The sequence below is a fragment of the Polistes fuscatus genome, unplaced genomic scaffold (genome assembly GCF_010416935.1).
Source record: "Polistes fuscatus isolate 324 unplaced genomic scaffold, CU_Pfus_HIC Scaffold15, whole genome shotgun sequence".
Classification (NCBI taxonomy): Eukaryota; Metazoa; Arthropoda; class Insecta; order Hymenoptera; family Vespidae; genus Polistes; species Polistes fuscatus.
In genome coordinates, this window is record NW_025113053.1 from 889,483 (window position 1) to 903,575 (window position 14,093).

The 14,093-nt window shown below is 34.6% G+C and overlaps 2 protein-coding genes across 8 annotated transcripts; both read left to right on the forward strand.

Moving 5' to 3' along the window:
* Nucleotides 1–311: 311 nt before the first annotated feature.
* Nucleotides 312–1,884, forward strand: LOC122514694 (rho GDP-dissociation inhibitor 2). 3 transcript variants are annotated; one of them, XM_043631661.1, is made up of 5 exons: nucleotides 312–456; nucleotides 969–1,154; nucleotides 1,232–1,456; nucleotides 1,557–1,565; nucleotides 1,648–1,884. In XM_043631661.1, exons 2-5 carry the CDS (start codon nucleotides 971–973, stop codon nucleotides 1,845–1,847), a joined length of 618 nt encoding a protein of 205 aa, XP_043487596.1. In that variant the 5' UTR covers nucleotides 312–456; nucleotides 969–970; the 3' UTR covers nucleotides 1,848–1,884. The 3 variants fall into 3 exon arrangements, with proteins under 3 accessions (XP_043487596.1, XP_043487598.1, XP_043487597.1); XM_043631662.1 differs by lacking the exon at nucleotides 312–456 and adding an exon at nucleotides 598–684; XM_043631663.1 differs by lacking the exon at nucleotides 1,557–1,565.
* Nucleotides 1,885–3,434: 1,550 nt separating this feature from the next.
* LOC122514691 (protein singed) lies at nucleotides 3,435–13,855 on the forward strand. 5 transcript variants are annotated; one of them, XM_043631657.1, is made up of 12 exons: nucleotides 3,435–5,041; nucleotides 5,174–5,614; nucleotides 5,682–5,841; nucleotides 5,918–6,066; nucleotides 6,396–6,853; nucleotides 10,396–10,575; nucleotides 10,685–10,928; nucleotides 11,015–11,148; nucleotides 11,227–11,525; nucleotides 11,632–11,792; nucleotides 12,014–12,481; nucleotides 12,567–13,855. In XM_043631657.1, the coding sequence occupies exons 6-12, from the start codon at nucleotides 10,513–10,515 to the stop codon at nucleotides 12,770–12,772; spliced, it is 1,575 nt and encodes a 524-aa protein (XP_043487592.1). In that variant the 5' UTR covers nucleotides 3,435–5,041; nucleotides 5,174–5,614; nucleotides 5,682–5,841; nucleotides 5,918–6,066; nucleotides 6,396–6,853; nucleotides 10,396–10,512; the 3' UTR covers nucleotides 12,773–13,855. The 5 variants fall into 5 exon arrangements, with proteins under 5 accessions (XP_043487592.1, XP_043487590.1, XP_043487591.1 ...); XM_043631655.1 differs by having other exon boundaries at nucleotides 3,435–4,841; nucleotides 4,914–5,041; nucleotides 5,682–6,066; XM_043631656.1 differs by lacking the exon at nucleotides 6,396–6,853 and having other exon boundaries at nucleotides 5,682–6,066.
* Nucleotides 13,856–14,093: the final 238 nt, after the last annotated feature.

The window sequence follows — 14,093 nt, forward strand, 5'->3', positions numbered from 1 at the left end:
AGTACGTGTAATTTATTCGGAATAACAAAATTTGTGTCACTTAAATAGAAAGAAAAAAGAAATTCAATAAAATAAAAAAAAAAATCCGACAAAATTTACGTACACACACACATACATTTTGATTTATCACATATATTAAAAGAGTGTTGCTTTTATATATTATATCACTTATTATTTAAAAAAGATTTTATTTGCAAGTAAATTTACGTGATTATCTTATTGAATCTGATATTGTTGGAAGAGAAAAATAACCTCTTTCCAAGAGATAACAGGAAGTACCCACCCTGTTAGTTGTCGCCATGTTGTTCGTATCTTCCGCTTGCCAAAGACCAAAGCAGCGAGAAGAGGGGTAGAACAAATAAGATTAATATTCGTCGCTAATACCAAATAGCGTTTTTTTTTTTGGAAACGAATCAATCATAGTGTTATTCATTTGTTCAACAATCAAACTATTCGGTAAGTATGAATAATTGAATTAGGTCGAACATACTTTTCTCCAGGAAAACTATATTGAGCCATTGAGTATACGCTTATCAATCGAGCAAAACAGTTGATTTGCATTTTTTCTTCATCATTATTTTTTTCTTTTTTATCAGTATAATATTAATGTAGATATTTGAAAGCGATTGTTATTTAATTATATAGTTGTCCGGTTCTTCTCATTTCAATGATTATTACATATTGGTACGATCGTCGTCAGCATATGATAAGTTGAACGATATACATACTTTCTTTCTTAGTTCGTTAAGATCGAATTTAAGCATTCTAAAAATATTCGATGATTCCATAATATATATTTCGTCTATGCGTACACGCATGTACATGCAAATATATATTACTTAAATTCATGAATCTTTTTATAGTAATAGTATCGTTCCTTTTAATGAGGGCACTATTAGTACAAAGATTTCAAAAATGAAAAATCTTCTATTCTAATATATTATATATTGTGCGTATTGTAATTTTAGAAATGTCCGATGCTACTACTGATCACGTGGATGCCGTGGAGGATGAATTGGAAGTCGAATCAAATTATAAACCTCCTCCAGAGAAGACGATTGAACAAATTTTAGAAGCGGATAAGGAAGATGAAAGTTTAAGAAAATATAAAGAAACGCTGTTGGGAGAGGCAAAAGCTGGTGGTGTGATTGTTGGTACGTATCTCTATCTATATGTAGCTTAAGAACGGTATCTTAGAGGTACGTAATATGTTAATGATATATTTTCGTAGATCCCAATGATCCTAGAAAAGTAATAGTTAAGAAATTAGCACTATGCGTAGCCGACCGTCCTGATATGGAATTGGATTTGTCTGGTGATTTATCGCAATTAAAGAAACAAACTTTTGTTATCAAAGAAGGAGTTAGTTACAGAATTAGAATTGATTTTATCGTGCAGCGTGAAATTGTACATGGATTAAAATACGTCCAGAAAACTTATCGCCTAGGTGTACCAGGTGCGTTTCCTCTTATTTTGTTAACTTATTAAAAATACATCATATCGTCACGCTCTATATATATAGTATTATTTTCATTTGTATATGCTTTCTCTGATAGGAGTCACAGGTAAACTAATTGGTGGAAAGCTGTGTGTTTATGCATATAAAGTTAATAATATTTGACAATATCATATATTTTTTTATTATAGTGGACAAAATGGCACATATGGTTGGGTCATATCCTCCAAAAACTGAAGTACAATCGTATACCACTCCTGCAGAAGATGCACCCGCAGGAGTTATGGCACGAGGTTCGTACAGTGTTAGTTCTTTATTCACTGACGATGATAAACACGAACATCTGAAATGGGAATGGTCTTTTGAAATTAAAAAAGATTGGAAAGAATAAATCTATGCTGTCATTCCATTAAAGAACGAAAAGAAAATATGAGAGAACGATTTTTAACCTTACAATCATTCGCAATTATAAATATAAGGATAAGAAATACCACCGTAGATATACTTTGATGAGTTTCGAATGATTTTGAGTTGTGGTTGGTGATACCATAAGAATTAATTATACATACTAAATAATAAGAGAAGAGAGTGACATATATTGGTATTTATTTAGCATTCACTTATCATTATAATCAACTATTCACAAATGTTTGACTCGCAAAGTAGAATTCATTGTGTTTATAATGAACGGTCGGTAGAAAAATGTACCGCATTGTAGATTAGAATTAATCTACAAGTGTCAAATGTTGGAGTATTTAAAAGTGGAAAGTATTATATAATTTGTGAATGAATAATTTAAATGATATACAATAATGATCCGGTGATATTTATCTATTGAAAATAAAGGAGAAATAAAAACAACAAGAAATTATAAAGATTTTGGATAGCAGCACGATCTTTAGGGCGTTCAAATATACACATACATAATATTTGAATTTAATAATTGGATATCATATAGCATAAAAATAAAATTTCTACTTCCATTAAGATGAAAGATTAAATCGAGTGGCATTATAAAAAGTATATAAACTCTAAATTAATATATTAATTGTGTTTATCAAAGAGTTTATTATATTGCTTTATATTGCTTTTATAGTGCGATCATTTGTAAGAGTACACAAGTACCTTACTAAAGTATGTGTATATTTGTCACAATTAAACAAAACGCATCACAGCTAAATACGATTAAATACATTGATATTATAAAATTTTCTGTTTGTGAGCTTCCATAGAAAATGATAATCTTTATTATTATAAGGCCCCCATTAAATTGGAGTAGCTTTGGCGATTCATTAATAGGTTCATTAATAGGTTCATTAATAGGTTCATTAATACAAAGGGATATTAGAATGTTGACATCGCAAGGGGATAGCGCACATTACAGACATTAGTAATTGTAAAAATGATAATATCCAATGGATCATTCAGTACAGACTGTGCAGCATTTTAAATAATATCTTTGTATATGCTAAGATTATTCGTAACCTAATGTAACATAATTATCAACAATGTAGAATAGACCTTTTATACCTCACAACAAAATCATAGTTGCTAATGCTGCAATAGATACAAATTTATGAACGTTCAAAATCTAAGAGGCGTTCCCAGAAATATGTGATCGGAAAGAAACCTCTGTTATATCTGATATCTTGTTAACTATTATTTCGTAATATATATTTTTCATTGTAAAAATGCTATCGTATGATCTATTTGCACACTATTACTTTCTTTAGTCTTTTATATATTAATAATCATTTTTGAATGTATTGTCTTACAGTACGTCGCAAGATTTGCAAATTATGATTGCAGAGTCTAGTAGCTTGTTGTCTCTCATGTGTATTATGTGTATTTATTTGTATTACGCGGTGCATTATATATTGTAATCGTTAATATAGTTGCTGTATATTAAATATACATTTTATACCTTTCTCTTCCAGACATCTTTTCAAACTAGCTTAACCTAACAATTATCCTTAGAATTAAACCAAAATAACGGTTTTATTACTTTTCTTGCTAATCATTATTTGTTTTGTAAAACGCGCTAGCTGCTGACATTTGTCGCCGCGGGAATACAATTTATTTGTTAAAGTATCGCAATTAATAATAAAAATATCATACCACTCGATGAAATATCTGACAAAGATCACGGATGACACTGACCGCATGGATAACTTGGCTTAGTCACGGTCATGGTCACGGTCACGGTCACGGTCACGATCACGGTCACGGTCGTGAATATCCTCCACTCAAATATTCTATAGTCGCCTATTCTTAGACGAGTCAGTAAGCTGTTAAAATGTATGTCCGTTGCAAATATAGTGTACAATTTCAAATGTTCCGTTTCTCACAGAATCGTCTCGTCGATGCAACGAAATTTACCGAACCATTGTGCGCAATTTTTAAAAGAAATCTACAAAAAATAATAACGACGAACACATGTAAAACAACACATAAAAAACAAAACAAAAGTAACAATTGATTAACCAAATTTGATTGAATGCCATAGACATGCATGCATATGTCAGGCGTAAGATCATTTAAATATCGCGCTACTCGTAATCGATTTCGATACGGTATTATCGATAATCGTTTCGTCATCGAACTATCGATTACAACGATCATCGTTCGATGTTTTTCAATCATGGAGGAAGTCAAGATATCGTCACAAGAAGCTCCACGTCTTTCGATCTCTGTTTGAAAATCATATATCTTGATAATTTTAATTTAAAATATGCTCGTATAAAAGTCATGCGTTTTTTTGCTAATAATATAACTTCATTCCATTGTGATCCAATCGATCGCACGTAACGACGACACGTGACATTGAAGATTTGTAAAATTTTGGATTTTCTCTTTTTCTCTGAAAAAAAAAAGAGAAAAAGAAATGGAGAGAAACGTAAAATCGAGCGAACAAGTTTATAGAAAGATTCAAGTGTGCCTTGAAAATTTGGCGCTTCGCAAATTGAAAAGATGTACTACTTGTGTAAAAAACGATAGCATAAATTCAAATGTAACGATTGATGCGCCAAATCGAGAAAATTCAAATTCAAAATCGTTTAGCGCGAGTAAGGAAAGAGTAGATCTTTTACAGGATTTTAGAGTTGAAGATTTCAAAATGAATATTCCAAGTCGATGTATAGAACCTCGAACAACGAAAATTACAAAATATGTTGGTCAAAAAGATAAGGATTACCTGAACGATACTAGAATGGATACGAATATGAGAATACTATCTCGAAACGGTCGATTTTCCTTGCCAATTTTGAAAATCGAATCTTCGGAAGACAGTGACAGTGATGTCACGAAGATATCTAAAACGAGTGAAGGAGGAGTGAAGGAGGAGTGAAGGAGGAAAGTTTTTCTATAGACGGTAATCATCGAGAAGGTAATTTTGCTCATAATCGATCTTACATTTCCTAGAATTAAGAGAATGGAAGATTTGAAATCTTTCGTAAAGATATTCAGGAAAAGGAAAATGAAGAAACCGGAGGTAGGACGAAATTAATATCGCAAGATACGTCAAGGAGAAACAATCCGATTATCGCCGAGGAACAATCGACGGATTGCGCGATTATTTGAAAAGAGGTATACAATAAAGTTATAACGAGATATCACACCAATGCGTCGTTATCACTTTTATGGTCATTACTAATTGTAAATAAATGAAATTTATGATCGTATTTTTTCTTTTCATGCATTCTTATGTTCCAATTGAAGAGAAAAATTGAAGCATCTTTCGAGTTATGCGTCATATCATGTAATGTTTATTACGTAAGCGAAGAAAACTCTTTCGAAGGGTCCACGGGTGATTGGAAAAAGTGATTGGAATGGTTAATCTTTCAAATTGAACATAGGGAGAAGAACAAAGAGTTATGTTACATCGAGAGATCGAAGCAAAAAAGCTTCGAACGAAATTTCATTGATTTCATTTAATCTCGTTTAAAAATTGAGCGTGTACTTATTTCTCAGAAAATGCTTGGCTAAACACGACGACGAGTATGCGCGAGTATGCGAGTATGCGAGTATCTGGCAACGTCTATCAACGAGAATATAAAAGACAATTAATTCGTTTTATCAATTCATCCGTCATCGTTGCGGTTCGCATCAAAATACGGTCGATGATTTATCTTGCTCCGAATACGAGAAACTCTACGGACGGTGGGATATTCGGAAAAGTATATTACAGTTTGTTAACAGTATGTTAAACATTGTATTTATTTTTCAGGAATACTGGAAAGTATTAGCACGCGATACGCGAGCAACGAGCGTTGTTGTTGCATTTGCAGAGCTCATGGAAACTCGAGCATTTCCTGTGGATACAAATGTATAATGACACCAAGTTCTCAAAGAGTAAACTTTCATCTTCCTAGTAAAGAGGAGACAATGTAGAGACGACTAAATTCATTGCGTCCGTTTAGCTTTAGGAATTTTCTTTTATAAACGTGATTCGTTTTATAATAGCATATCAACGGAGAATCCACCGGCGTTGCTCGTGATTGATGTGTAAGATTGATAAAGATAGAGGAGTTCAAAGTAAGGGAAGCAAACGGAAACAATCAGGAATCGTGTCGAATTATCGCACGATCTGCTGTGCGGTCGGATAGAAAAAGGTAACTGTAAATAGTTTCAACTAAATCACGAACAAAATAAATTCGTGCAAATTTCGAAAACGCACTGTTTCCTCCTTGAGTCGAGAGAAGGCGGCGGCGCTCATTAGACACGCTCGAAAAGTTTCATTCGCTTCCCGCGAGCTAAATCAAATTAAATTACAAAGTTATTTAGCCTAATTAGCGATCATTCCTTAATTGGACACGACATACCATATAAATAAATCCTTTATGTACGTTCGAATCTATTTTATTATACTATTATTATTTTGTAAGCCTGTATCATTGAAAAGTGGATATTTTTAAAATGAAAAATATGATATTAATTTTAGATCGACGTTATTCACACGAACCGCAAATAATCATGGAAATGATAGAAGAACGCTTAATAACGATTTAGCGAAGCAAAGAAAGCGAAGAAAGTAATCGCGCGGCGGTCGTCGACTTGTATCATCAGGTTTCCTGGTTCATCGTTCATCGATCGATCACGCGGGAGAATAAATATCGTTGTAGCGTATTTGAAATGTTGCTAGAAGAAAACAAAAGAAGGGACGACGACGACGACGACGACGACGACGACGACGACGACGACGACGACGACGACGACTACTAATAACGAGTAGGTGTAACGAGACAGCTCTCGTCCGTATCGATCCGTACTGTGGTGGAGCTTTCGGTGGAGGGAGCGCACACCGTCGAGAGGAGCGCGAGCTCCGTGAAAATCGCGCGTGATCGTAGATCCAACGCAGCTTCATAGTTCACCAGTTTCCAGCGAGGAAGAGGGTAAGAGGTAAGGAGGGAGGTAGAAAAAAGAGGAAGAAAGAAAACAGTCGGATGCGCGTTCGCGCGGCCACTCTTTCTCTCTCCCTCCGGCGTCAAGGCAAAAGGAAGGAAGGAACGAACGACGAACGACGAACCCCTCGTTGTCTCCCCCACTCTAGCAGCGTACGGCAATAGCCGAGTATCCTGGCGTACGGAACCGACGCTCGTCGGCCCTCAGTAGCGCGACGAGCGTCGAGTCGCGTGTGCTGTTTTTCTTCTGTTATTTCCACTTTTCACGAGTACGAAATACATCTACCAAGTCGGCTTTTTTCAATCTGTCTCTTTTTCTCTCCTATTCTATTCTCTCTTCTTCTCGTGCTATTTCACGCGCGAAGCTCGAGTATATACTACCTACATACGTCATCTCGAAAGAGCATACATTTCACGGGAGAGAAAGAGAAAGAGAGAAGAGTGGTGAGTAATCAAAAGTACAAAGTGAAGAACTCTTTGACGTTACAAACGTCGTCGTCGTCCTTTTACGAAGAACGAGAGTTTAAAGGACGCCCCCCCCCCCACACGACCATCTTTGCTTGCTTATGGGTAGTACTGGATATGGTAGTATACTGGAGGTAGAGAAGGGTGGAAGATTTTCCTTTCCTCTCTTCTTCTTTCTTTTTATACTTGAAGAACGATTATAGACGAACGGTTAGGTACGACGACGGCATCGAGAGTTCGTCGAACGTTTCGAGGTCAGGGTCGTCGGTCTTTCGAAGAAGAGACACAGAGACACGCGGTCATGCACGCACGAAAATCGAAGGTCTCGGCACTTGGCGTTTAACCAAGACATCCATTGCAATCTATATTTAGCTGATATAGCCATTGGGTGCTTTGCAGGAGGGATGACACGAGGAGGGCTGTTTTATATTTCGAGGATAATCGGGGGTAGTGACTTCTCAGTGACTCATTTCTCGTTTCCTCGAATCTTGGGACCTGGGTGGGGCCGTCCGGCCGTCCGGCCGGCCGGCGGAAGTCCTGCCTTCCTGCCTTCCTGCCTTCCTGCCTTCCTGCCTTCCTGCCTTCCTGCCTTCCTATCTTCCTAACTCTTTGCTTTTGTACGATATCTTATTCTCCTCGCACATTGTCAAATGTTTATCGACAATGTAAGCTAAATTTAATAATATGTCATTTTGATCGGGGCAAAGGGTTTAATATCGCGAAGAAAAATAATAAATAACAATAAATAATGTTCACAACTTATCGTTGCTCGATAAATTTCAAAGGAGGAGAAAAGAAAAAATACAAGGAAACTCTCGTAATGCGATGTGTATATATTAGTCCTCGCACTAACCATAATAATTATGTTGACGTAGCATGTTATGGTCTTTTCTGATATAGCGTCTCGTGCTTCATAAATTCGATCGTATCGTCGTGATAATGGGAAAATCAAAGCTGCGTGCGAACGTAACCGCTATTGCGAATAATATTTATAAAATATTAGCACTATTTCCTTCTTAGATTTTCGAATTTATAGCCTTTTGTATATTTGTTAAATATTCAACATTAATGCGAACACGCGATTGGCGTCTTTTTTTCACGTCCCGGTAAACTCTGTGCGTACCTATCGGCGCGGTCTTCTTTCTCTTTCCGCTTTGCAATGGAATATTATATTTTACTTGAAATAAGATAGATGATAGAATTGACTTCTGAAATTGACTTCTTCTGATTAGTTATAACTAATGACGCGCGTTGTATTTTGACAGTTCTTTATATATAATATATCAAATTCTCAAAAGAAAAAAAAAAAAACAAATGCTATTGTCAAAGTATCGTTGTGGCTGGAAGAGAACATTGAGGATTGTATAATAATCAAGATTTAAATTGAATCGAATTTAATCGAATGAACGGCCAGCGAACAATCGATATAAAAAGTGTCTCGATCGGTTGAATCTCTCCGATCCGATTCTGTTAATTTAATTAAGAGAACATCGTGGCTTTACGCTGTTATACATGGCTACGAATACATCGTATATATTGTAAGATTAACAGTAAATGGTAAATCGGAGAAACTACCGTTCGATGATTCCTCTTTGCGCATCATTGCTCCGAAGCAGATGCTGCATATGCGCATATGTATTCATGTATGAACTCGAGTGTCGAAGGAGGAAATGTTATTTAACGCGGTCATAATGTAAAATGCGTACGTTAACCTACTCTTGATCAACGGTAACGCGTAGAACAACGGCACGTTGAAATCGGTTAATGACCGTAATAGATGTTGTAACTCAGGGAACCGCAATAATCATAATGACATTACCATTCGAATCAACTAAACGGTACTACGTGTTTTTACTCTATAGATTAATTTAACGTTTTAATATGAACGATTTTACTTGTATATTTTCATTGTATATACATATATATTTGTATAGAAACTATTGATGAACGAATTGGAATAGCAGAGTCCTGTCGAATGGGTAGGATCAATACCTGCTGGCTGTACGCCCTGCCATGTACGCCCTGCCATATACAAGGAAGGGATAGGGCAGGGCGGGGATCCTTCCTTGTTTCCTTTTGCGCATTATTCGAGTTTCGTGCTTCTTTCTTTCCTTCTTTCTTTTCTTCTTTCTTTTTATCCTTTTATTTTATATTTTCAATTGCAAATTTGTATACGACGAAGCAAGTAATGCAACATACAACTGTATAATTTACTCGTCAGGGACATTCCGATTCGACGTATTATTATTTTCATTGTTTGTTTTTTCCATAACCCAAACACACCAAATTGGCATACCTACCTAGATAATACGTTATTTTCTCTTTTGCGGTATATACTCGGTGTATTTTATTTTTCGACAACTTACTGCCGGCAAAGACTGGTTCTGGTATAGGGTTTACCTACGTAGTCATAATAGACGAGAAACCAGAGTACACAGGTGGTCGCACAGGATACTTCGTTCTGCGTCCAGTTCACTCACCTCGCTTCAAAGTCCCGTTTTCGCTAAAACTTCTTTTAGAAACTTTATACGCCTTGTTAATTCTCGCCTACTGTCTAAGAATTCGGATAATTATGGAATTCTTCGATTAATTATATAAATATGAAGACTGACCAAATACACATAATTAAAAGAAAAATTTCTACAAACGCACAATTTATAATTCATTTATCGAATTTCTCGACTTTTCAATGTCACACGCAATTTTAAATGGGATGTGCAAATGCGAGATTTCATCGAGTTACTTCGCAGAGGAAGCATATCTCATTGTGAGATAATATGTCGATAACGTTCCGCTACCGGTTTACAAGATTCTTTATTCTTTTTTTATTCTCTTTTTATTCTCTTTTTATTCTCTTTTTATTCTTTTTTTATTCTTTTTTTATTCTTTTTTTATTCTTTTTTTATTATCTTTCATATTCTCGATAAAGATTGAAATTTGCATCAATGAAATAAATGGCTTTTCTCGAAGAATAGAAAATTAAGCAAAACTTCTATAGAGTCTTTAAGTCTTATATATAAAATTTACAATATTTATATTACATTTAATATTAATAATAAAATTTGATGTTTTTAGGATTAATCTCGGATTTAAGATTACTCCTTTGCTTGGAAAGCTTTACGGCTTTAGTAAAAGGGAGAATTTCATACGAGAAGAAGCGAGTAATTAAAACTTTGGCTGATTTTAAAAGCAATGCAGAGCAACGGTTCGGAGAATATGGGACCCGAAAATGGTGTTGAAAAATCTGGATGGACAGTAGGCATTATTACTCCGATATAATTTGTTGTCTTATTATTATCTTGAATAATAATAGAATAATCGTTTTATAGGATCGATTAATATATTTGTCTTTTTTTCCAATCAGGTTGGATTGATTAATGGAAAATACAAATATCTTACGGCTGAAACTTTTGGCTTCAAAATCAATGCTAATGGATCGAGCTTGAAAAAGAAACAATTATGGACTCTGGAAGGAAGCGATCAGCAAGTATTTCTTCGTTCTCATTTGGATCGGTACTTGGCTGTAGATCAGTTTGGAAACGTGACTTGCGAAACGGAAGATGTTAATGATCCTGGCTGTGCTTTTCAAATACAGCTGGCCTCTGATGGTAGATTCATTTTTTTTTTTTTTCAATATAGTCTATAATGAATATCTCACGTGAACATTTTCTGAAATGTTTATTATTAATTTTAGGAAGCGGTCGTTGGGCTTTAAAGAACACGCAGAGAGGCTATTTTCTAGGCTCTAGTCAAGATGAGTTAAAATGTATAGCTAAAGCTCCGGGCGAAGCAGAATATTGGCTTGTACATCTTGCTGCCAGGCCACAGGTATAAATTGTATCTTTGATTTATTTGTTAGTTTTCCAAAAATACAAATATTTCTATTCATTGAATATTTGACTCTAGGTAAATCTTAGATCTGCCGGAAGAAAACGTTTTGCTCACTTAAGTGCAGCACAGGATGAAATTCATGTTGATGCACCAGTACCATGGGGCGAGGATACTTTATTTACTTTAGAATTTCGTCCCGCAGCCATGGCAGATCACGATGATGATCATGGGGATCACGTGAAATCAGAGGGTGGACATTACGCTCTTCATACTTGTAATAATAAGTACCTTGCACGCGATGGTAAATTGTTAGATAGTTGCACCAGAGACTGTCTTTTTGCGGCTGAATTTCATGCAGGACTACTTGCACTGAGGTTTTTATTATTATATAGATATATTTTATATTATTATAGATATCTCTAATATGATCTATAATATAATGTGGTAATATTTCAATGGAATATTAATAATTAATTATAGAGATATCAATGGCGCATATTTAGCACCGATTGGAAGCAAGGCTGTATTAAAATCTAGATCCACAACCGTAACGCGCGACGAACTCTTTTCTTTGGAAGAATCTCTTCCACAGGCCTCCTTTGTTGCTGCGCTTAATCAGCGATATGTTTCTGTAAAGCAAGGTATATTACAATTAGAAGATATTTGAATAGTTTAAAAGCAACAACATATTTATAGAGGGGGGCCATTCCACTTTTGGCTGAAACTTTTTTACCATTTTCTACCCCATTGGAAACCTCTCTGAGAATTTTTCTAAATTTGTTGTTTTTAAATATACCTCCCCCCCCTCTACCATATGCATAATTTCTATGTATCGAATATTATTTATTTGCGAATATTTCAGGAGTGGATGTAACTGCAAATCAAGATGAAATTTCCGGTCATGAAACATTTCAATTAGAATTCGATCGTGTCACAAAACGATGGTACGTACGTACAATGCAGGATCGTTATTGGAGTTTGGAAGCTGGTGGCGGCATCCAAGCTGCTGATCACAAAAAGTCTTCGAATGCTCTATTTGATCTTGTTTGGCAAGAGGATGGTACGGTGGCATTGCGCGCTAACAATGGCAAATTCATAGCAACTAAACGTTCTGGCCACCTTTATGCAAATGCTGAACTTACTAATGGAAGTGATTCGGATGCTTGTAAATATTATTTCTATTTGATAAACAGACCAGTTTTAGTACTTCGATGTGAGCAAGGCTTCGTAGGTCCTAAAAGTACAACTAGCCCCAAGCTTGAGTGCAATAAAGCTAGTTATGAGACAATTCGCGTTGAACGATGTGAACGCGACATTGTAAGATTTAAAGGTAATACTTTGATTTTTTTGTCTTATTTGAATTCCAATATTTTCTTCTTTTCTTATTTTGTGTGTGTGTGTTTCTGTGTATCTAGGACAAAATGGAAAATATTGGCATGCAGATAGCGAGGGAGTAACTGTTGATTCTGATATACCATCTGATGGCTTTTACTTGGAAATGCGTGAACCATCTCGCCTATGCATTAAATCTACTGATGGTCGATATCTTACTGCAGGTAAAAATGGTGTTTTGCGTTTAGGAGAAACAGATTATGATTCTGCCACAAAATGGGAATTCTAATGTGGGTGGCTGCTTTTGGAAAAACATAATCCATCAGATGTGATTATATCTCATCGTATTTTTTACATGGGAACGTAAGAACAAAAACTTTGTTCCTACTATGATGTACTTAACCAAGAACAGTTTTATAAACTTCACCGTCAAACGAATTTACGACATATCGATGGTGAATTATCTTTATGGGGCTACAAAAAAAGATATCGTAAATTTGCATAAATCAAAGACTGACACAGCTATATTAACTGTGAATTAAGAGCCAATCATTATCACGAGCTTTTTTATACGCAATGCTTCATTTTATATAAACTATACAATCAATTTGTAGCGCAATAAGCTTCATAAAGTAAATCATTTCAATGACGTCAAGACACATTGACAATACGTATTTGATATTTGATAAAATTGTGTATTAAAAGTGAGGATGTTCTTTGTGGGTCATTTATGAGATATCTTTAATAAAGCTTTCCATTTTTAATAACATATACGCATAGATTACTACTCATAATTTAAATTAAGGGGAATATAACAGCAGTATAGACGCGCGCGTACATTGGTCATAGACTAATCTTTGTTCTACTACTGTTCTACTACTGTTCTCTACCAAAAGCATATACGAGTACTAAATTATATCCCTTTCTTGATAAGTGCTTTTTCAAAAATTGCAAATTTCAAATTGAAAATATTTTATAGTTGTTTGCAACACTAATATGTGATGTGTTTTATATAATACACGAATACTTTACATTCATAATACTTATTGTTTTAAAACACTGTCAGTTCTTATTAAACAAAAACGAATATATTGGAAAGAATTATTTCTTTTGTTTTTATTCACATATTTTTAAACTCAAACTAAGGACTGATCTATTTAAGTATCAAGTAAGTTCAAAGTTAATATCAACATTGACCAAAAGTAATTTAATGTTTTATAAATAAATTTATAATGTTTCTCATTTTTTATATATGAAACATGAGAATTATTCCTCTCTAACAATAAGTGTTAAAAATAATCAATCCATGATTTTCTGCAACTATTTACTTGTGCACAAATTTCTGTAGCTTTCATTAAAGTATACTATTACATTTGGAATTTTTTTATTAAAGGTAACAAGTATAATATCGATATATTATTATATAGCAATACATTGAAATTAAATTCGATGAGTACGCTTGAGCGGAAAATGAGTATAAAATGTAGTAACATGTAGAACTTACTTATCGTCATTGGTCATCAATTTAAATCTATTACAAATCAATATATTGCATAGGCATGTATTTTTAATCGTCTATGCATTGCGCAATATAAAAGTTTTTGTCTATT

Coding starts and splice junctions, on each gene's coding strand:
- LOC122514694 (XM_043631661.1), top strand. CDS start 971: ATGTCCGATGCTACTACTGATCACGTGGATGCCGTGGAGGATGAATTG. Junction 1,155..1,231: donor AGCTGGTGGTGTGATTGTTG/GTACGTATCTCT, acceptor ATATTTTCGTAG/ATCCCAATGATCCTAGAAAA.
- LOC122514691 (XM_043631656.1), top strand. CDS start 10,513: ATGCAGAGCAACGGTTCGGAGAATATGGGACCCGAAAATGGTGTTGAA. Junction 10,576..10,684: donor TTGAAAAATCTGGATGGACA/GTAGGCATTATT, acceptor TTTTCCAATCAG/GTTGGATTGATTAATGGAAA. Junction 11,526..11,631: donor GCAGGACTACTTGCACTGAG/GTTTTTATTATT, acceptor AATTAATTATAG/AGATATCAATGGCGCATATT.